Source organism: Pungitius pungitius, chromosome 20 (assembly GCF_949316345.1).
Source record: "Pungitius pungitius chromosome 20, fPunPun2.1, whole genome shotgun sequence".
Classification (NCBI taxonomy): domain Eukaryota; kingdom Metazoa; phylum Chordata; class Actinopteri; order Perciformes; family Gasterosteidae; genus Pungitius; species Pungitius pungitius.
The window spans coordinates 4,480,336-4,504,863 of record NC_084919.1 but is presented as its reverse complement, the minus strand read 5'-3'; the positions used below and the strand labels follow the sequence as shown (position 1 = coordinate 4,504,863).

The window sequence follows — 24,528 nt, the reverse complement described above, 5'->3', positions numbered from 1 at the left end:
AGGGTTTACAGTTAATGATATCAGATTCCACATCAGGAGAACAGTGTGGTGGATCACTGTTACGCAGCTGATGTTGGAGTAGAAGCAGATTCCTCCACCTATCGTTTTGCCGGAGAGCTCCGTGTCGTGGTCTGCTCTGAGCAGCTTAAAGCTTGTCAGCTGGAGCGCGGAGTCTGGTATTGATCCACAGATCAATACCAGACTTCAGAACGTAGGATGTAGAAAAGTCTCTGTCTGTCCTCACCAGCAGCTGACCAAACATAATATATTTTACATTGTAACCTTTCAGTCTGATACTCGTGGAGGGCAGGTCTATATATTCGATTCTAAATTCTGTTTAAAACAACCTTCAGCCTCCATATATTTTTGACTCGTCTCCAAAAGTGAGCTTTTTTGGCACTAATACGAATATGTGGTTCATTGAACACCCATAGTCCCTGTGGTATGATCATTTTCCACTCCACTGATTCAGGTAAATGAGGCTGACACCTACATGCTCTACATAATGTACCCACCTGTGACTTTGTTAACTTATAGGGTCTCAGTCTTGTACGTGGAGGTTGGAAAAATGTGCTATCAATGCTGATAGCACCAATTTTAGGATGTAATTCCTAATCTGTTACATTTACAGACATTACAGGAGGGAAATGTTTACCTTCAAAAGGTTCTGATAACCCAAAGGGAGAGAGTAGCCTCTATGAGTGTGTTTCGGTCTGAGAAGATGTATCATTCATCAGAGAGAGTGAAGGATCACTATATCTCTGATGAATGATACATCTTCTCGTGAATTCTATTCTTATATTGCCAGAGAAGCAGATGAGAAAAAAGAAAAGAACAAGGTTTTTGCAAGGTCAACCTTTATGATGCTTTTGTCTGGACAAAGCGCATCCCGACTCCAGCTCTGTATTTTATCGACATTGATCCAGCCATCCCAATGTTGTGCTCTTCCTTCTTAAAAAAAATGATATTTATACACTTTCCCCGTAAGTCTCTGTGTCTGTCTTGCCCGTCCGCCCATCATGTGAGTTTCCCTCCTTCCGCTGGTGATGCATGACTCTACCAACCGAAGCTGAGTTATGTCCACTGAAATAACATTCAACCACGTGAAATAACAGTCGACTTCTGTGGCTCCATGTTTTGGCTGCTTCACAACGACGTGATTTACTCTCCTGGTTGCCCCGCTCCGCATTATCTGTCGACACGCTGCAGCATTACCTATTAGCGGCTTGTTCATGCTTTATTAAACCTGCTGTCATAACACCTTATCGGGGACTGTGGGTAGAAGTTCATTCATTCTCCTCTTCTTCTGCCGTTAAAAAATAAATCTTTGAAAGCGCAATGTGGTTTGTTTTCTGGAATTTACTCCATTTTACTCACAGGATGTGACACGCTTCAGCGTACACCGGTTCGAGGAAGTCGGACCAAACGTTTTTCAAATGGTCAAATTGCTACTTGATGCGTGTGTCTTAGAGGAGACTGTGTTGATTAAGAGTCCTGTTTGCATTCGTCATGCAGTGCAGAGCACTGGCTTTGGCCTGCTCACCACTGTTTCCGTGTTGATGTCCTTTCACAGAGCTTGAGCCTGCTGTTTTCAGTAAAGTCATTGCAGCCTCACCAGCAAGTGCAGTTATGCCAAACGGTGCCGGGATGAAAGCCAACAGGATTGCGTTTCCCCTGCTGCATCTTTTCAGTGAGAGCTGCCATCAACCTCCGAATAGCTTATTCTAGGACATGCCTCTACTCCTGCGCCCCCTCCCAATCTCAGCACCTACTGCAGGGCTGTTGATCACTGCAGGAGGACACGGCCATGCTCGCCTTGGCCTAAAGTAAACCCCTAGCCCTGGTTTTCCTCCTCTTTCCGCTTTGTCCTCCAGTCTCTCGTTGGGGGGGGGGGGAGGGGGGTTACTTAATAAAACTGTGCATTCTGCTCACATATGTCCAAACCTCAACATCTCAACAATATGTGCAAGATTTCATCTCAGGACTGTTAATTTGTCCTTGATCAGATCATGAAAGGCACATTGAAACAACAAGTGTAACCCTGTTAATCCCATTCAATGCGTTTGTTGTTTTTAATGCAGCATCTGGCCATAATAAGACAGATCTGTTCTCAATGTGTGCTTTTTCACGCCAACAAAAGGAAATCTCACAATCACCTCAGTGTGGCATGGTGTTGCACCATCGTAAAAAATGAAAGCAGACAGGCGATTCTAAAATACTGTCTGAACTCGTAAGGTTGCTGTAAATGCTGGCATTTATTGTGATTGTGATGTTTTCAAGAATTAGGTATAAGCAATAGTTTGCACCCGTAGGTATGCATTACATGCCTCCCAAAGAACCCCTCCAGCAATGTCGGGAGTGTCATTGTTTCAAGTTAAGTTTTTTAAATTGCTTGTCACATAGCGTTGTGGGAGACAGCCTCCACTGTCTCTGCAAAAAGCTGTGATTAGGGTAACACATGTCAACTGCAGTAGGGACATGATCTGAGTGCAGTTGGTCCAGTGCAAGAGTCTGTTGTCAATGAGAAAAAAGTAAACTCTCAAGTACGTGTGATTAAAGTGGATGAAAAAGGAAAAGGCTCTTGCAGATGGGTTAGCATATCGCCATGGCTTTTTAGACATTTTGTAGTTTGAACTATGAACTGAACTAGTTCTCTGGTTGTTGCTCAAATTGTTCCGATGCCTATAACTGTCTCCTGCCACTCAGGAGTTGAAACACAAGCTAAAAGAAACACTCATAGTTGCCATTTCTTCTGTGTGAACCAAACAGGAAAACACGAAAGGCCCTGCTGCCTCTAATGAGCTTAAATGTCAGGGAACAAGAGCAGCTGTTGGCGCATGGTAGACCACTGTCATGATAGTAATGGTTGATTGACACATACAGTCTGCCACCGGATCCTACGTGGGCAGACAAACTCCCTTATCTCTAATGAACACTTGCAGTTGCTTTGAAAGCTTTCCCATCCATCCTGGAAGGAAAGGTAGGGGAGTATGGGAAGCCTTTGTCTTTTACTATTGTGCAGTCCCTTCTGAAGCGTCTCAGCAATTTATGTCTCTTTTAGAGAATGTGGAAGTTGATCGTTTCTGTGGACGGGTGGTGGAAAAAAAAGTTTGGTTGCCGGGATGTTTTGCCACCTGCGGGGGGAAGGGGCAAGCTGTCAACACAATAATTTAATCAGATACGGAGCAATATCGGCACGAATTTTGAGCTCTGTTTCCCTCCATGAAACTAAGTCACTCCGCTATCAGCTTTGCTTTTGTCTCAGCCAGGCAGGAAATCACTCCACTTGCTAAATTCTCTACGTGTGTGTGTTGTCGGGGTGGAATTTCTGTGCCGTGAGGAGTAAGCATTTGGATTTTGCATTCCTGATTTTCTTGTCTTGGGGGTGTGGGGCACCCACCTGTTTCAATGGTAGGGGAACCACTGCTTTATACAGGCTTAGTCAGAGTTTTTTGATTGAAGGTAGGAGACAATGTTGTTGATGTTTGTGAAAAACACCCAAACAGTATTTCTGACTTACTTTTGACTTACTTTTGGTACGAAATGTGGTTTTGCTGCTTTGTATAGGGCAGTGAGTCTGAGGATGAAGCTATTTAATTGCCAGTTGAATTCATATGTATAACAAGTGGGAGTGACCTGAAACGTAACTTCTCTTTCAGTCTCAGTGTTAAAAGGAACAAAGGAAGCTGTTAAGTTGTCCTGAGATTTTTCTTTGTTTTTTTATTTTGAATAAAATTGGCTGCTGATGTATTTCAAATATATTTAACTTAACACGTAAAACTATCCTGTGTTCCTGTGACTCAGATATGAAATTATTAAGTACATTAGGGCCGTTTTAATGTTTGAGCTGAACACAACAAATATGCATATATTTGGATAATTTGAAATGCTTATCCTTTCCTTTTTAAATGTACAGTATGAAGATTTTCACCTAAAGGCAGGATCTGTATTATTTTCCACTCCTTAACCTCACTCTGTCAATTTACCTTTGTGACATGCCAAGCTTTCCAAGCTGTCTATACTTAAAAGGCATCGAGCCTGAGCACGAGGGAAGAAGAACCTGCAAAGCTCCCAAAGGTGTTTACTAAGAAATGTACTCAGAGATCCTCGATGATCTACTAGAGCTAACCTTAAAGATATCTGTCAGTTTATGTGTCTGTCCGTGGACAGATGTTGTGACCAGGATTGTATTGCAACCATACACTGCAATGCACTCACAATATGTTACAGGTAGAAGAAGAAGAATGGTGACATTTTTATCAGTATAATATCCATGTCAGTGATTGGAGGTAATAACTGTATTATCTACAGATTGGATTTGTAGACTTTTCTCATGGTTCTGTAATGCTGACACATATGGATTAATTGTGACCTACCAGGCTGAATGAGTTTTGATCAATGCTGACTTGTGTTGCTGAGTAGAGTGATCCTGACCGTCCCGGACAGATAAAGCCTGTGAGTGGCACACTTGGGGCTTTGATAAAAGTCTCCCCCATTAATAATTACAATCAGGCACACAATGACATTGGTTTCCTGTGGCTGTGTCAGCACTTAAAGTTTACCTTATGCAAGAGGGCTAAAAGTGGACTTTTGGTGACATTGCAGTTATTTACGCTGCCAACTCCTCCCCTCTCTCTGAGCAGCTGTGCAAGCCAGGTCATGTTATAAATGAATGCATTAGCAGTTTTGCTTTGGCTTCTGTGGCCTGATTAAAACAGGTTGCAAGGTAGAGAGGTCCCCACAGCTGTGGAGGTGGGATAAGCGCTAGTGGACACGAAAGCTGACTGCTTCAGCCTCACAAAAGACATCCAAACTAATTAACAAACACAACTAGAAGAGCGACACTGTGGACACGTTAACAGCATCTCCTTTCAATTAGAATACACAGTTAAGTCATATTATTTGATTTCTCTCTATTTGAGATGTCTGTTAGTATTGTATTCCCAAACACTGTATGAGGAAATTGCATCTTTGCTCCAACATTTTAGAAGTCTTCCTATCTCTTTTCAATATCTCTTGGTTGATGACACTGAACTTCTTTCCGGTTTAGTGGGTTTGGTCTTGTTGACACCAGCAGCTGATGCTAGATTTGTAAATGGACGGATTTGTGCTCAAAAACGTCTTATAACGACAGCATTCCATTTTATATTGCCTGGCTTTATTGTTGATTTCGGCGAAACCTGAATATAATGTTGTCATAAACTACATTTGCAGCTTACAGATGGTATCCACATACAATTTTGTACCACGTGACATGATTGTGCTTTCCAATTAGCTAAAGCTGTTACTTGGGGTGGCCAGGGCTATTCTATTCATTCTACATTCAGTGTAGTAATTGACTCTTGCAGGTTTAATCTTTTGCAGGACTTTGACGTCAAGATTAATTATTTGTTATATGATGATCTATCAAAAAGACAGAAAACACGTTTCATTTAACCAGCTGAAATGCCAAAGGATAGAAATCAATCTAGAAGGTGCTTGTTTAGTGCAATGCAATCTTTAGTATTCAAGATTTTTCAATACTGAAATGTGTTTGTCTGAATAAAGCTGATAATTGGTACTTATAACCATAGCTGGCGGGCAAAATGTATTGTAAGAGCATAAATGTTTTTTTTTGAAAGAAGGAGTGAGCATGAAACAGTTCTCTACCACCACTCAACCTTGTTTTCTCTGTGTTGCTTCAGTGTCCGTGACATTAAAGTAGTAACACAACTGTCCACTCAAACTAAAATATGAAATGGAAGACATTGATATGCAGTGTAGGCACCTACATTTCACTTTATATAACATATTTTGAACTGATAACCAGGCTAGTAATTACCTTTTTTCTTTGCCTTTCCCATTTGAGTTTGAAAAAAATGTATTGTCTTAGATCTCTGCGATGACAAGAGCAATGTTGCAAAGTTGGCTTTGTACTGCGGGAACACAACATATTCCCGCAATGCTAAGATTGTGGGAACATGTTGTGTGTATTGGGTTATGGGGTTGGAACCCAGGAGGGGGTGATAATTGATAATGTAAATGTTTTATCATGGACTAAGAGCCAGGTCGTGATAAAGTGGGTATTCAATCTTCCCTGTGCACCAAGGGAGTTTAAGATGGTGAGAGATGGGTGGGAGAACAAAAAACAGAGCCATAAATAAAAGAATAGATACGTTTTCTATCCATTTTTCTTGCATTGTGTGCCCACTGTGGGAATTCCTCCTTTTCGCCACTTCTCTTCCATTTTCATCAAGTGAAAGCATAATGTTGCTCTTAATTAGAGAGGTGTAAGACCCAGCAGAACATTTGGGCATGGGTCATAATAATAATTAAAATAAACAAACAATTGTGTACATTTGCATAAAGAAAATTAATATTTGTTCTGCGAGGCTCAGCAAACACGTTCCCCGCCGCCGCAGCTAAGTAGTCTGTTTTCTTACAGGAATGGTAATCTCAGCCACAGATAACAAATGCCACCGCAACCACTGCTCTTTCTTCCACACACATCCGTAACCTTAGTACAACTTTTTTTTTTATCACAACTTCTCCTTCAATAGCATTGCTAAAACCACCCTCTTTTATTTCAAAACATCGCCCTTTTGACCAGACGCAACAGCATCCTCTGCAGCACCCAAAAAGAAATCCTCAACAAGGCAAGGCCTTTTTATTTGTACAGCACATTTCAACAACAAGGCATTTCAAAGTGCTTCACGACAAACCATTAAAAACATCCAAACATAAATCAAGGAGATTTACGGACCTTGATACGTTGAAACATAAAATTAAAAGTCATTAAAAGGATAAAAAAGACAAGATTTCAAATAGATTTATTAATTTATTGCAGATCGAGAGCTTAGTGGTTCATGTGTAGTCTAGATAGGTTAGGGGTCTTTTTCATTGGTTAATTTCTTTCCTTTGATTCTGCTCAGCCCCTTTTCCCCCGTTACCATATTATAGGTTAAATAAAAACGGTACTGCTTTGTGTTTGTCCTGCTTGTGCACCCACACAACCTCATCACCTCACCGACCTTGTGGCACGTTCACGTGTGACGGCGTGTTAAGGTCTCCTCTCTTGAGGGGAGTGCGTAACAATACAATTTGCAGTGTGATTTAAGAATGTCTCTAAGAATTCCGAATTGCATAAACGGTCAATTAAAGGCTGCAGCAAATGTGCTAAAAGTCTTTCATCTGGATTTAAAGGAGCTCAGGGACTTGGAAGACCTGCAGCTTTCTGGAACTGTTCCAGATATTTGGAGCAGAAAGACTGAACACTGCTTCTTCATGTATAGTTCTGACTCTGGGAACAGAAAGTAGACCAGTCCCAGACGACCTGAGTGGTCGTGAAGGGTCAAAGGTATCAGCGGATCAGTACTTTAGCCCTAAACCATTCAGTACTTTATAAACTAGCAGCAGGATTTTAAAGTAAATTCTATTTGACAGGAAGCCAGTGTAAAGACCTGAGAACTGGAGTGATGTGATCCAGTTTCTTGGTCCTTGTGAGGACTCGAGCTGCAGCGTTCTGGATCAGCTGTAGCTTTCTGATTGATTTTTTACAGAGACATGTGAAAGCATCGTCACAGCCGTCGAGTCTATTGAAAGTAAATGCAGTTTTTCCAAATCTGGTTAAGACATGAGTCCTCAAATCATTGATACATTCTTTAGGGGATAGTAGGCTGATTTTGTAACTGTCTTGATATGACTGTTCAGGTTGAGGTCCGAATCCATAATTAAACCTGTCGAAAGCCTGACTGGAAGGCATCAAAACCGTTATTTGTGGCCAAGAAATAGTTTAGCTGTTGAAAACATACTTTTACTCAAAAAAGGAAGGTTTGAAGTAGGCCTATCATTTTTCATTGTTGCGGCATCTAGGTTAGGCTTCTTTAGAAGTGGTTTTATGTCTGGGAAGACACCTGAGAGGAGTGATATGTTTACAATTTGTAGGAGATCAGAGGTCATGCAGTTTGAAATAATTTTGAAAAAAGTGTGTTGGAAGAATATCTACGCAGCAAGAGGATGACTTCAATTCACATGACTTTACTGCCACTGGAAGATTTGTTAGCCTGTCGACCGTAGCAAATAAGGCGCGTGTGTTGTTATTATTGTCAGTGAAGAAGGCCTGTCTTACATTTCTATGTTCAGAATTATAATTAATTAGTCTGTCTTTATATACGTCACACCAGCGAGGCGCAAGAGGATCTTTGGGCGTGTTTGGACTGCACAAGTGCAAAGTGCTTTTTGTCCGCAGGGGGTTTGATGTTTGTTGGCCTTGTTAGTTGTATTGTACGGAAGCTTAGTACAACAATGAGCTTGAAGTTAATACAAGAAGGTATTGAAACGGTCTCAGTTTAAAACTGATGTCTCTTTAAGTAAACAAGACCGTAGTCATTCTTATTGCGTAGTTCTTGGATTCTATCCATCTATAGGGCCCTCACGTTCATCAGAAACTACGTTTAAGCTTGGCTGGGAGGTGGAGAGCTACCAGGCATTTGTTGCTGGTAGGCAGCAGACTTACTACACTTTAAAAAAAACTACCCTTTTTATCTACCGCCAAATCAACACAAAATGAAAGAATCTTGAAATCAACTTATAGCAACCCTAACCCTTTTCGACTAATCAAATATTTCTCTTTCTTTTTTAATCTTTTGATTGCATTATTGAGGAGATAAATTGTCATTCATTGAATGAAGTTCTGTTATAAATACGGAAAATACAGGAAAGAAAGCCATTGCCTGGAGCTTTGTGGCATTTTATTGCTGCATAATGCCGTGAGCCAACTTGGAAAGCTGCTGGTATTGGGCCATAATTAAAGTTGATATAAAAAGATGATAGCGATGCGTAAGTTGCAAAAAGGAGCACAGGGGGAGGGAGTCATAGGGGCCAAACAACCTGCTGGCGTCCCTGCAGTCACCTTCCCTGTATTCTTGACAAACTGCTTCCACCAGGCCACGCAGGGGGAACGAATCGGATACATAAACCACTGCCCTTCACACAAGCCCTTGACTTCAGTGCTTTTGCGTTACAGCATTGTCACTGCTTAAGATGCACTCCTGGGACAATAGCTTGGAAGGAGAAAGTGAGACTACATCAATATCCCCTTAAGCCAGTTATACGCCACGTGAAGGTTGAACGTTGCAGTACTGGAGAAAACGCATTAGAAGACATTTAGTCATATGGCTATTTCTATGATTATTTACTGCAATGTGCGGGGGTCGGTGTCACTGTAATCTGTCGTAGCTCCCTACCAACGTCACTGGCATCCTGCCTCAGCAGCACAACTCCCGAAGCATGAGTGGCAAGTAAGTTTGTAAGAGGTATTTGAAATTTTAAAACATAATCCAGTCGTAGGATAGAGCAAGGGCTGGGATGCCAAGCCAAGGCATACCCCCCCCCTTTGGGAGTACAGACACTGGTGGTGGTGGTAGAGGATAAATTGCTCTAATCTCCTGAAATCCCATGTTCGTCTGTAGATTGGAGGTATCAGGGGTGTTGGCGGGTCGCCTTTGGTGCGTGCTGAAATGACAACTGACAGAAAAAGAGAACAGTTTATGGTGCCGTTACCATGAACCAATTGCATCAGTGCTGGCAAACGTTTAACCCAGTACTACCCAACCCCCCCTAATCAGCTAGCCATGCAGGCTACCGGGCGAGAGGAGAGGCCACCAGGGAACGGCACAGCCTGTCCAGTGATCCTCTAAGCTTCATTTAAATCCGGAGAGACAATTTGAACAATGCTTTATTATAACAAGCATAAATATTTGTATTGCAATGTTGTTTGGGGCTTGGACTCAATCCTGCCATACGATGGACCAGGGGCCGGGATGCCGAGTTATATCCCTCAAAACCGGGTTTATTTTATGAAGGAATTAAATAAATGCTCATGGCCACTAAGAGGTCCTAGTCGGACTTGGATCCTGAGCTGGTGTCACAAGGGAGTAGCTTGGTAGGACGACATATAGTAGGTCATGTGGAGCCGAGAGACAATTGAGGCTAAGGTTATCAAGAAAAGAGGAAGGTCTCATTGAACCACAGACAAGGACACAGGAGCAAGGGAAGCCGCAGGACATAGCAAGTGTCTAGCTGGACCAAAGTAAAAGATGGTCTGCTAGACCAAAGGACAGAATAGGTTGGGGTCGTGTGCGCCCGCAGACAAGATAGGGACAGTAAGGGCCAGGGGACACCGCAGAATAGACTCAGTTGCGGAGGGCCCCCTCACAGAACAACTTGAACGGATTCGCTCAGACCGGGAAGACTGGCCTTGTGAGAGCCCGCGAAGAAGAAAGGTAGTCAGCTTGACTGGTCCTGGGAGCTTGATGGGTCCATCCGGACATCTTTTTGGGAAATTGATGTGGTCCCGTTATACCAGGAAACAGTCATGTCAAGTCAGGTAACGTTAAACCTAGGAAACACTGACACTTTAAACCAGGTCACATTTATCTAGGAAATTAGATTCCTAAGGGAGACTGTGAGGAACTACGGCATTTCACTGCAATGTGACACTGAAGTGACCTTCCAACATTGCAATAAGGGAACACACCACCCCCACCAGTCCCCCACCAGTTTTATGCAGGCTTACCATTTTTACAGCTTCCAGATTCTTTGCAAGTACCGTGTTATGGTCAGGGCGGAAGTGGAAGGTCACAGCAGCCGACGACTGCCACCCTGTGAACAGTAGCAAAAGCAGATAGCAAGAGCCATTGGCAGAAGCATTTGCAACTGCAGTAGTCGCAGCCAAGAAGATCACAACTCGAGTTTTAAGAGACGTGCTGACTCTTGCTTCCATTTTCCATGAGGCGTGACATGGGTCCACCAGAAGGGTCACGTTAGGTTAGAAATAAGCGGTGTAAGCTGGAATGGTCATGTTAGACTGCATCATCGCAATTGAAGTCAGCTTGACTGTTCACGTAAGACCACAAACCCAATTGATGCCATGTTGGCGAGTCAACTGGAAAACCTACTTCTTTGGAACTGCAAACAGGTCACGTTAGAGTCTACGAATCTGTGTTCAAAAGAAGATCCCCTTGAATAATACTGCTATAACAGGCCACCGGGCAAATGAAAGGCCAACTATAGAAGAAGCTATATGAATGATGACCTCAGTTAAATTTATAAACTTACCCGACCTTGTAAGGCTTTTCTGAACTCAACTCACCAGCCTTGGTGTTGTTGAATGTAGGATGTGCGCCAGTCCAAACGTCCCATTGTGGCAGGAATAAAGAGGAGATGCCTTGGTTTATAGCTGAAGTAGCTGTCCCCAAAAATACCATAAGTACTATTTCTAACCTTTAGTTGATATTAACGACTTGTCCCACTAAATGGAATCCCCTCCAAAACAGATGGCCTGCATGTGTCGCCACGTTGCTGAATCGGAACACAACGCTGTTGTAGAGCTGTTACACTATCTCATTGAATCCACTGACGTCAAACGCTCTGTCAGTGCGGCTCTTGTCCCTAGATTCGATGGTGGCTATCAGGACAAATAAGACGCCATGTCCAGCTACCAGCACAGAAATGTGCATCCTCACGGAATGTGCATGACGAAATAGCCTCTCGCTCTTACACAATCTCTTGTGAACATGCAACGAGCGTCGTTTAACTTTGGGACCTCATGCCCGCGGATCACGCTAAGGTAGCAGATTTAAATGTAGTAATATGCATCCTGTTTTTATACGAATAAGCTTAAATGCAAATAGTTTAATTCACAGATATCAGTGCCAGTAGACACATGCAGTTACACTAAATTGGTCAGCGTTATTATATTAAAAGTAAATGAATGACCCGTTGCCAAATGGTTCAGTTTCTGTACTTTCAATTCATTGCTGTAAACGCGATGTCTCTGGAACACCTGCAAGTCCATTTGTATATAGTATTAAACACAGCTGTGGCCACAAATCAAGAATTCATATGCTAGTTCTTACATGTCTAGTATTGTGGTAAAACATGAACGTAAACTGCATCATAAGTGGTTAGTGAACACATCTTCTATCCATAATTTTAACTTTTAAAATTATGCATATTCATTGATTTTCATATGAGAGTTCCACTAAGTAACTCAAATGTATTGTGCAATGAATTACTGGAAGATGTCTTTAATGTTTTATTTAAGAAAGTTTGGTAATCAAATGAAGTAAATTAAACTGGAGCTTGGCCATCATACACCTGCACAATTGTACTGCTCAAAATGTGCTCACTTAAAATCAAGGGATTTACATATATACACTGACAGTGTTTCATCCTTCAATTCTTCTCTGACACTCAAAATAATCTCTTCGCCAATTCGATGGCAGAAGAAAGAAAATCCAGATCTAAGTATCCGGCGTAGAGAAAGATAAGGTGCTGTGATCTGTGTTTTTTGACAGCGCTAGACGTCTGTTAGGCCCCCCAAGCTGTTTATATCATATTAATTATTTTTAGGGGTATTCAAAACCGCCTGTAATATCTACCTTAACCATCTTCTGGGCTCTGAGTGCTGTGTTCAAACACAGAAATGACACAGAGGAAGAGAACGTCATCATCCACATGTATTATTCATGGCTCCTACTTGCAGTCTTTGTTACATGGGTAAGAATGCTTATTTTGATTGCCCCAGCTCTGACACCAGTTCCCCCCTCAGCTTGATAATAATGTTTAAAATGTTTATTTAGATTAGTGTTATATTTAGATTAGTTTTAGTAAGTAAGCATCCAAGGCTTTATTTATTTTCATAGTAAAAACAACTAATTTATTTATGTAAACTTTAGTGCATGTTCATTTTTGCAATGGTGCAATCCATTTTCCTAAAATGGTCACCAACCGAAGATGGGTGTAATGGTAGAGTGTGACATTTTCCTTTGTTTTATAAATGTTTTTTCAACATGGATCTATAGCCAATCAGATGTTGCCTTCATTTTCAATCAATCACAGCCCCTCCCTTCCCCCCGAGCCAGTGCTACGCAATTTGCAGAAGCGATGTGACGGGTAAGAAGTCAGCAAACAATGGTGTCTGGTAGTAAATATATTTGTGAAATGTTCCATGCCCATTTGTGAATTTTTCTGTGGGCATTTATAATTATTTCAAAGATCTGACCCCATATGTTTTGACATTACTCAGTCCTGTTGTAACCCAAAAGTGCATGTTGTAAAATTGAAATAGAGTAAAATTATCAAATTTAATCAATAGTTTAAAAAAAAAATCATGAATCACATTGTTTCCCAAAATCAAGTAGATTTTCCTGGAAAACTAGTTTAGTTTTTACTTTTTTTGCATATCATGTGTTGTAGGAGGTTACATTGGTCACAAATACTGTATGTCACTTATGTGTTTACATTCCAAAATAAGAACCTTTGAAAAAGATTTTTGTGTGGACATAAACCTTTATTTCGTAAAAGGCTTTTATTCCAAAAAGGACAGCGTTGGGACAAAGCAGTGACTTGCACATCATCATAAATTGATAAGTACTGTGTTGTGATAATGCGTGCTATCTTAAAATGAGAACAAGTTTCATAACCCTTTTTCTGTGCACGGTGGAAAGAGAGAGAGCCAAGAAAGAAGCTGGATAAAGGGCAGATACTGGTGACTTGGAGGAGGAGAATGATGTGGTCATCTTCCATAGAAAAGACACACTGTTATGGACTGTCGCACACTTAAAGCAGCGTTCTGGGAAACTGGGGAGAGAGGCAGAAAGGGGATGACAGCAGGTTAGAAAGTGACAAAGTTGGCTGCTGCTACTGCACTATAGAGGATACAGAAAAGGCTGTGCAGTATACATGAAATGGGGGGACGGTGGTGGTGGGACGTGACACTTTCTCACACGCTCTCAATACCTTTAAACCTCCCTGAAGTTGTGGTAGGGTGCTCTCAGATGTTGTGACAGTGTTCCTTTGTCCGCCTGCAACAATGAGCATTGTTTCCAACATAACCTTACATAACCTAAAAAATAAATAAGCTCCACCAGGAAGATTTGATTACATTCCTGCTGGATTCCCATTTGGTGTGCACTCACATTGTCTAGCCGTCGTTTTGGTGCTACTTAAATTCTTTGTGTTTGTCGCTATAAGCTATTTGTTCCATATGAAACCATTTGATCCATAGTTTTTTTGCAAAAGTGCTGTTTTTTTAGCACATTTGTTCATAGCCCTGGGTTTTGGTGTTGCCTCTTCTCTGGACATTGATGCCTACTTCGGTAACGCCAGTCTGAGACTTTGGAGGCAGACATAGTGAATTGAACATATGAAGAGGAAATCGACTTTGACTTGTAACAGTTGACTGACTCTCTGAGGGTTGCTGGCTCCACTCCTCAAGCACTCAAGGGGGAGGGGCAGGGACTGTAGAGTTTACATTTCACCCCATACGCCAGACAATTTGAACTTCTTGTCGACTCATCTGTCAGAGACATCTCTGAGATGGATTACCTCCTCTGAGCAACCCTTATTTTGTCCCTTAGTGTACACCCTTGTGCATTTATCCCTTCAAGTGCCACTGCGTGATCAATGGACTTTGAGTGGGAACTGGCAGACTGCACGTGCAGAATTCTGACTTGGCGGGGCTTTCCTTTGCCTATTTAACTCCACATCCAGATGTTCTCCACCTAATAATGGAAGCTTAAGACGCAGATAAAAATTTGCAGATCCCCAAATCAGCGTGGACTTACCCCCCCGTCAAGACAGGATCCACTAATGTTCAATCTCTAATATGCTTTATTACAGTGAAGGGAATCCTATATTAGGTTTACACAAGTCTGATATGGTATCTATTATGTATATACACTGTATAAATACACACTATAAACCCTATCCAAACCATTTAACTGTCTCTTTAGTTATGCAACCAGAGAGGGTACCGATCTGATTGCGGCCATGTCGATCCACAGCTTTGTGGTCTGTCCTTGAGCAAGACGCCGCACTGCTCCCAGTTTACTTCTTCAGTACGGTGTCCGCTTTAATGTAAATTCAATTCAAAAGTACGGTGTTCATTTTAGGACATCCTCAGATCTCAGACTCTAGTATCAGACTCAGACCAAAAGTCCTCAGACTCGGGCAAAACGGTGTCAGGTCTGAGAAAAAGAAGTCTGAGAAAGGGTTAATGAAACAACCAACAACATCCTGCTGAGCTGCGGCAACCGCCTGATGGAGAAATTATACAATTTCAAAAAGCCTTCATGCAAAAGAAGGAGCAGAAGGCATGTCAGAGGAAATCACGAGGTGCTTGATGGCTGGAAACAGTTGAAAGGTTTTTTTTTTTGCACAAGCGCCTTGTGGCTAATTAGTTCCTCACATATGTTGATCCCGCCGCAGGGATGCCTGTACACCTAGAGCCCCCCCCTGCCTGCCCCCCCCTCCCCTCCTCACATGGGTTGTCAACCCCCCGTTAACATCCCACTTGCGTCAGTGTCACTTATAGTTGAGCATTGCAGATGGACTATCATCCGCTCATTGAAAGATTTCATCTTCCAAACTGGCCCGAGGACGACTACTCAAAGAGGAGCTGATCAGAGGCCAGGCCTGATGGACGAGGAGGTGAATCACGTTCACACCGTGTTTTGTTGCAGTTTTTTTAATGACTCGTATCACTTGCACATTACTCGGCCCCAACCTCTGCCTGCCACCTTCCTCCCTCTGCACCTCCCCTCGGGGCCTAGAACGGGGCTAGCTCAGCTGTGAAATCAGATGACACGTTTTTTTTTTCCCTCTGTGAACTGGCTATCCCTGCTTCAGCCTTGGAGGGACGCTGGTGTTCTGTGCCATGATGTGTGAATGCATAATTTGCCGATGAAGAGAAATATAATCTGCTCTTCTTCTTATTCTTTCCATTGTGGGAGCCAAAATAAAATAACCCAGTGTAGTTGTCTCTCTCCTGTTGGATCTTGGGAATGAAGCGTTTGCTGTTCTGCAGGATCATCAGATTTTTGTGTGCTGACTGAGACAGATTCTTGTCCAGATACTTAGAGATGAGGGAGGGATTGTACTCGTCTTCTGTCTGAGTTCTTAAAGTGGGAACCTTTGCTTCAGCCGTGAGTTGTGTCTTTAGATGAATTTCAAAGGTAAAGTTTGAGATTTTTGTAAGCTTGTTCACTTTCATCCAAAATATCAGAGGAAATGGAGTATCTCTTTTCATCAATATGGCAGCCAGCTCTCTTGATAATCTAAATAATAATGGACGTGAATTGCTTAGTGTGGCGTAAAGACTTGAAACTGTTCGCAGGAGCTGGAAAGTCTCTGTTGAGTATATTTACTGGCACCTATATAGCTCACTTATTAAGAAATGTCATCTATCTAAGAGAAATGTAGATTTATGGGTATTCACCTGCTGAGACAAGTGTATCCATCCGCCCAGCCATTCTGTGCGGTGTTTCCCATATTTACCAGACGTGGTCTGTGAGCTCTTGTGTAGTACAGTAGTACAACTATGATGGTGTCAGACCAACCAAATTCACTGACAACAAGAGTCTAAGGAGCAACAGATAAAGTCACTGTGCATGGGTGGTGTTTGCTAAGAAATAGTCCCGGCACATAACTCCCTCTTCAACCACAAATAAGTGAATGGCTTTGTTGCCTTGCGCAAAAATAATGGTTAGCTTTATGTTTTTTTGGTGGGTGAGCTAGGAGGATTACTCAAGAACGATTTCTTCCAAAAGGGGTTCTTAGGGCCCTTAGTCTTATGGACCATTTAACATTTCTTTGGAAAAAAGTTTTGATGTAAGTATTTCATTTCAGAACAAATTCCACCCAAATGGATAAAGACAAAACCAAGTTAATAGTCTCCCTAGTAGGGAATTTCTTTTGCAGGAAAGTTTGAGTGCATACGGTAGTTCAGAGGGCTGGACGTGTGTGGAAGTTTACTGACCACTGATGCTGGCTTCCTCTGCATATATAGAAATAGATGTTTTGAGCTGACAAGCGAGTGTTTGGAAGGATGCTCAGTTTTGTCGCTTCCCGTGCCAGGAGGTGGTACGGAGAAGTAGCTGTGCTCAGCGTGGGGAACAACCGCATGCCAGAGTAAAAGAGGAAAACCAGATGAACTGAAGCTGCCGGAGGCAAGCTGCTGTGGGGAGTGGTGGGAATTGAGCAGAGACGCGGGCTACGTTAATGAGAGGGCCTGCGGGGCCAGAACCAGACACCAAACCGCTCCCTACTCCACCCCTAGAGCTGCAGTACATGGAGACCGTCGCTTGTTAGGACACCAGTGTGGGATGGTGGTGGTTATTTGTGAGGGGGGAATAGTTGTCTATGCAGCTGTTAGAAGCGAGCAGCTGCTCTGGAGACCTCTTCGCTCGCAGGTGTTTGTACCGGATGTGATTTGCAATTCTCTCAGAAGGTGAAGAGAGGGTAGAGCACACACACACACACACACACACACACACACACACTCAAACACAGACATCCTCACCAGCACCTCCTTCCAATAATAAATCACGTTTTCTTTCTCAAGCTAAAAACAGGCTACATTACTTTACTTTGTGCTCTTTGTGACACAGAAGAGATAATCACATCAGCCTCAAATAGAAAGAAATGTGACACTTAGCTGAAGTGTAGGTAAATGGGTTACTTTTGAAGGCGAGAAGCAATCTCCAGAGTAGCATCTCACAGAAATTTGGAATACCATTCTCTATTTACTAAATAAATAACTTTTTTGTAAAATGCTGAACAAAAAAGTACACCGATGGAATCACAACTTTCATTCAGTTAATTACTGTGTCTACACTGGTAGACAGGGTACATGCAATTAATTAACGCAAGAGTAATTAAAATGCATATTTGCATCCATTTGCTCACATGGAAAGACCGTAACCAGTCCTGATGAGAAATGCAAAAGGACAGATGATACCAAAATGATAATACTCAAAATAATAACAATCCTTTTTTGTACTATTATAACAATGCCGATACTAATATCAATAATTTATTAATCAAGAAATAAATTAAGTCTAATTAGATCATTAATGAAAACAATGAGACCATTCCTATTAAACTACACATTCTGTCAAGTTGAATATGCCAAGTTGTTTTGGCACAAATAGTGCAGAGGTTGTGAAATTATTTGATTATTTATCCTGTAGTATCAATCTGCCTGTCCCTTTAGAGGCCATATTGGGACGCCAGAGATGATACATTCTTAACTCATCATGCCATGAGGGGCTTCACACATATTTATAAAGAGGCTGCTTGATGTGTTTAAAAGTGCATGGTGTGGTATTGGAACTCGGACTGCGTATGTGCTCTCAAAGTCAGATTATATTATTTAAAGTATTCAGGAAAATCTATGAGATGAGATGTCTAAAACGCAAGTGATAAATATTGTGTAATATATGACACCTTGCTAATATTATTACACCGATTTTGTCAAGTAAGCCTGAAATTAAATATTTATTGTTTAGAAATTAGATTTTAGCCAGCACTGTTCCTTACCTACAGCACATTCTTAATGTAAAGGACACAGTAGCCTGACTGGAGTTGGAGACAAAGGGATCTGCAGTGACGGATGATAAATAATGTAGGTGTAATATCACAAAATGACCGCTTGGGTTAGACAAGTGGAGGGGAGGTCAGTGGACGAGGCAGCTCTAAACTGGACACCAAACCTACTCCCTTGTGCAGTAAACATCAATAACGATAATAAAGCACATAGTGGTGAATTATTCATCAACTCCTCGCTGTCTTTTCCCACCACCATTGTCTCCATCTGACTCGACTTGAGCAGTGTGTATGAGCCAAAGTTCTCTGCAGCTGCTCTCTGCCTCCTTCAAACTGAGAGAGCGCTTGTTTCGACGAAGGGCCAAATGCAGATACTTAACTTAGCCGTGTTTTTCTCACACGCGAATGCGATTGATGGGCAGACGACTTCGTCTTTAATTGCAGACAGTCTTTGGAGTGTGCACCATTTTAGGATTAGACGTGTAAAGGCTGTTTGACGTAGTCTGTGGTGATTGGCCAAAACTTCCACAGACTAACAATTTCTGGCTTCTCTTTGCGTCTTTATCCGTTATGTCCGTTGGCCTTGATCACACCAACAACAACCCTTCTCTCTGAGAGATTCAGCAAAAATCTTGTGTACTACGGCCCTGTAAAATGACAATTTCTTTTTTTAATTTTTAATTTTTGGCTTGTTTTCATCATTACAGGCATAACATTTCAGGAGCAATAAAATGAGTGTCCCTTAAATGCTTTCAGGATAAGGTGACAATTCGGTCAAATATGATAACATTTCACCAACTGCAGCTTTATTCTAAATATAAGAAAAATGATTGGATTTAAAATGAAGTTTGTTTTTTAACAAATAATCAGTTATTTAGTGATTTGCAGAATGATGCACTGTAACAACAAGTTGTCTTATAATATCTATATCTGGTAAACATGAATACAACAATGGGTTAATATTGGAAGTGTTTTCACGACTTGGATAACAGTTATATATGTACAGTGTGTTTGAAAACAACAACTTTTCAGTAACTCAATGAACAATGGAGAGGATACAATGAGAGCTCAGCTGCAGGATGCCTGTTCTTACCAGTGCTCTCATGTGCTGCTTTGAAAATGTAAAGAGCAGTGCAGATTATCAGCACAGCAAGTGTCTTCAAAACTAAACAATGCTCTTTTTCCAGTGTCCCAATAAACACGTATTTATAGATTTTCTTCATCAAGCTTATATACCCCACTTTCCAGTATTTGGGAAGTAATTATAGTGATTGTCAGGCCTGTAAACAGCGTCGCTTTTCAGTGATTTTAATTACACACAAAATGCCCTGTCAGCACTGCCCTAATCACTGAATGTTTGTTTTTTTCTCTCATTAAAGGGATTCTGCTTTGCTCTTTGTCAAGCGACTGGCTCGGAGGGGTGTTCGCTTTCCTATGATTGATTGCTTATGACACATGCCAGGTCAAAACCGTGTGGTGGAGGGAAATGGCAAGTTACCTGCTTTTCATTTCAAAATATTTGAGACTTTTAGTGAAGGCAGAGGGACAGTAGATGGGTGACCATGGGGGTAGAGGTCAGGAGGTGGGACAAAATCTTCGGAGGGTACTCTCGGTCGTGCACTAGAATATCTGAGTCTTTTGGAAGTATTTCTGACATAGCCGAAATTTTGGCTGAATGTCTCTCTCACGGTTGAGTGACAGCTATGAGTCGATTCACTTGCCTTTTCTCTCACACAGCGCCTTGTGCCATGGCAACCAGTCCTGTGGACAGAGGATATATAGGCCAGATTGGTCCAGCTGTGGCCACAGCATGCACGCATGCCCCAGCTCGGATTAGATGTGTGCCCATACTTCCGCACCTACATTTCAATGCAACTTGCCTTATCTGATAGTGATTGGATACATTACGTTGTCAAAGATGTGTCTGTAAAATTGTGGATAAGCACTTTAATTTCCTACTTTAAAACAAGCAGGGAATCAGAGTGCATACTGTTAGCAAAGGAGAGTGTGCTTTTGGGGGGAGTTGCTTGAAAGGAGTGTGCCACAAGTCGGCCAGTAATCTTCGAATTTGGATTTGATGATATAGTTTAGTTCTAAGTTTCACAGATGGGCTGCTGAGCTTTCTGACAACAACAAAAAAGTCTGGCTTCAAAGTATCTTGAGTGTACAACTTGAGTGAAAATGCTCTGCTGTGACTTATTCAACGCGAGATGTGTTGGCAACGGCTTGCCACATTTGCAAATCATTCCTTTGCCTCCAGAAGATAGTTCCTATTTATTTTGTTCATCTTCCTGCTTTTTTTGTCGCACTTTCAAGAAAAGTATTCTAAAATATACTTTTGTAGTTGGAAAAAGTAGCAGTGAATTTGCTACTGCAGCAGCGGTTCCTACTTCCGGCCAGGAGCAGAGCTTTCTGCCTCGGTGCTCCGCTGGTTGGTATTAAGTCTGAGTTAATTTGTCGTCACTTCTCTCCGCAAGGCGACAAGCAAATTAGTTTTAAAATACTTTTTTTTTTTTTTTTTTAATGCAGTTCGGATCGATCAGTGCTGGGCTAAAATTGTAGCAGCAACATCAACGCTCCAAATAACATCATATAGGCAAGAGTACAAATCTGACGTATTGGCATTTGCACAATTTTGCGTTTACGCACCTTTATTCATGTCTTTATCGTTGTCTTTGTAAGGTAGTCACGTTGTGAGGGAACACAGCACTCCAGTCAAATGAGAGGTTTTAAAAAGGTGCTCCAAAAGAGTACCCATTTTTCCCACAGCCACCACCAAGATCAGCACAAACTGACAGTTCCTCTTTAAGTAAACAATATCCATAATGTTCGTAAACCAGCTCATAAATGTCCATTATAAGGCAATGCGCATGTACAGTTTGCTGACCTCAGCCAACAGTAGCCAGTATTATGTCATACCTGAAAAAGTAAAAATGTAGTATTGAAGCCCCTTAATGTCGTTGGGAAAAGTTTTGTATTCAGGGTGGAGCAAACAATGTGGCGGTTTAGCTTTAGAATATACTGACCAGTCACTGTTTGTAGTATGATCTGTGTGTCTGAACGCAGCGTATTGCACCTCTTAAACTGTACACTTGGTCCTATATTAACTCTCTTGCAGCTGCCTGTGTATTTGGGCATGGAAAACAGACTTTTCGAGTGCCATTGGATTTTTCTGATCACACAGCTTGTGCCTATCCACTGCATGATTGTCACCAACTTGTGTACTTCAACATGAAGCCCCCCCTAGACAAATGTCCCTGCATCACCCCTGGCATTTCACCATTCTGTCTTCTTTCTCCCAGCTGCTACCTTCTGATTGTTCGATCAAAACCGAACTCTGTCTGGACGCCCAACAAGGAGAAAACAGCCTATGGTTTTTTAGGTCACTCTGTATGCGAATCTGCTTTACATAGACGACATAAACAGCTCCTAGCTTCCTTTTCAGAGCTGATCTTCTCTGGCAGATGCGGTGGTGTCATTTCAGAGACATTTTTACCAGCAATGCAGATGAGAATAATGCAGCTATTTTTATTTTGACATCAAATTCTCTTCCATGCCCAGTGCATAGCAAATAACTGCTCCACCATTATGTGTGTGCGTGTGTGGTGTGGTGGTGGTGGTGGGGGGGGGCAGCATCTCATGCTCACATCATGGAGCAGCTCCTCGACAGGGCAAACAATTAATTCCTCTGTTTGCTTATGAATAAGTAATAAGGTGCCGCAAGGTGTAGTCTCTGTTCATTAGTAAAACAGACTAGAGCCTGGGGAGACCTGCTTTAAGTCCGTGTACATATGGACGATCTACCCCATTGGCTTCAAAAATACCAATCGTAATCCAAATTAGCTATTTTTTTTTCAAATAAAAAAAGAGTTTTGGCAGTGAAGGCTCTAATTCCATTCAATTGTCAAGGGAAGTTTGAAGAAAGAAGAAGAAAGAAAAGAAAGATCAGACGCCCTAATGCCTTTTCACATCCAAATGTTGTAATGCAATGTAAGTGAAATGTCAATTTTAGGATTATGGCTAAGCCCCACTCAAACAAACAGACAGTGAATAAAATTGCAAATGTTATCTTACATTTGCTAGAATTCAACTGGCTGCTGCTGATGACACCTGACAAATATAAAGCTCTAGCAGCATGTCTCATGAATTAAGAGTGGCTGCATCTCATTGCTTTTTGTGGTCAAAATTAGTGTGCATGAGATTAATTTTCACCCAACACTTTTGAATTGAACTTATCTCTTCTCTTTTTTTGAAACTAAAATAGAGTAGATAACTTTATTTTTAGCCAGAAAGCAAGACATTATTTTCATTGGCAGGAATTTCAGCCTCTACAGCCTCCTGCTCGATTCAGAGATACATTTTTTTTCTAAATGGGACTAACACCAGGCTGGCCCCTCGCTTTATTCTTCCTTTTTGTCAGACGGATGATATTGCAAATTCTTTGCTGGTCTCCCTTCAGAAGTCACCACGAGGCAATATGAGTGAAATATTTTCCAGTCACACTGGGGTCAAAAGCTTGCTTTACCTGTCCACGAGATGCTGTCGAGGATCCGCTCTATTGGAAATGGTAGGCAGTCAAGTGCAATCGGCCTCTGTAGATGTGTTACTCCGTAATGTGATCACACTGTGATGCGCTTGCAGATGTGGCAACGGCTCAGGTATCGACCCACAAAAGAATAAAACCCTGAGAAACTCTCTTTTCGTGAAGAACAAAACATGCTGCATAATGATGAGAGGGTGCGGTGCCCTCTTTTGGATAAAGAGATGAATTTTTCCTTCAAAGGTCTTAAAAGGGACATTAATGTCAACATAGTGTTTATATCTGTATTGGTTGTTGGTAGATGTTTAGAGATGAAGATTTTAAAGGTTGTCCTGTTATAAAAGTCAAGGACAAAAAAATTCAAGAGAGTTCATTTTTACAATACTAATACATCAAATAACGTTTTGTGTTGAGAAATGTGTTACTCATAGTGACCAACCCACATATAATAGTGTAAAAGAGCTGCTCCCCTCAGTTCTACCAAGCATTTTAGCCATTTTTAGCACAGTGTCCAAGTTTTTACATTCTGCAACTTAAGGTTTTTGCGCACCAAGGGCTGACGGATAAAAGACACATAAATTAAAGAAATGATATCAAATGAAGTCCAAAGCTTTTATTGTGAAATATACATAGAATAGAAAGAGTAGATATGAAATGCAATCTTTGTTTAGTTTTTTTGGTGTGTCATCCTCCAGCGCTTTAAAATGTGGAAGGCTGTTGACTAGTCTCAATGCAGAAGATGAGAAAAATCAACTTTGTTTTGCTTAATGGTCTATTTTCATAATGATGATTTAATGATGTGCTAAACATGATGCCACATTGAATAAGACTTGAAAGACTCATTTAAAGCATACTCATGTCTACCAAGATAATAACTCAAGTGAGAAGTAGAGTCATTTTCTGATGGAGGTCTTTGCAATTTTTTCGAAAGAAATTGAAAAGTTTAAAGGCACTTCAGAATTCCGGTGCTTAAGATTTGATCTTGCACAGCACACCCGTTCATTAGATCAGATCTCATTCTTGGATTTGCAGGGATAATCCAATCTGATCGAAGTGTAACAAAGTGATGGTTGGTAAATTAGCATTTTTTGCCTGAGTGTGTGCGAATAAGCTTTAGACTGTCTCTCTTCCCCTAGTGACTAGTGGTTTTATGTACCCTGCCTGCTGCAGGCTCAAGACGCAGTCCTGAAGATTGATGGAGGGCCATGCTATTCAAACAGCAGGCATTGCTGAGACAGAAGCTCTTCGTTCTGGGCAGCCTCGCTATCGGAAGTGTCCTCTATCTCGTGGCCAGGGTTGGGACCTTGGATAGGTGAGTCATCACAGCCGCAACACAATCCACTGATTACTATAGCAGAGTTTAGTGAGTTAGGGATTCAATGCAGGCAATCCTCCACTTTACACATGAAGTCCAGAGCCAGACTGCTTCATGGATTTATTTCAGCTTTTAAAATCCAAACCAGGCGAACACCTCACAATTTAGCAAACTGAAGCCAATGCAAAAGTGCCTTAAATTGAATGGAAGTCTATGAGAAAATTCGCCTAATTCTCAGTTGATTTATTATGTCAGTAAACATAGTGTGTGTTTGTAGTCTCAAGTTCTGGTTTCAAGGCTTCTT

At 41.6% G+C, this 24,528-nt stretch overlaps 1 protein-coding gene across 2 annotated transcripts in view; it reads left to right on the top strand.

The window, feature by feature from the left end:
* The window catches only part of LOC119195341 (heparan sulfate glucosamine 3-O-sulfotransferase 5), a 38,353-nt gene that overhangs the window by 11,316 nt on the left and 2,509 nt on the right, over positions 1-24,528 (top strand). For both annotated transcript variants that reach the window (XM_037450183.2, XM_037450181.2), the window contains exon 2: positions 24,080-24,221. In XM_037450183.2, coding sequence (XP_037306080.1) covers positions 24,115-24,221 — 107 coding nt within the window. In that variant the 5' untranslated portion in view covers positions 24,080-24,114. The remainder of the gene's footprint in view (positions 1-24,079; positions 24,222-24,528) is intronic.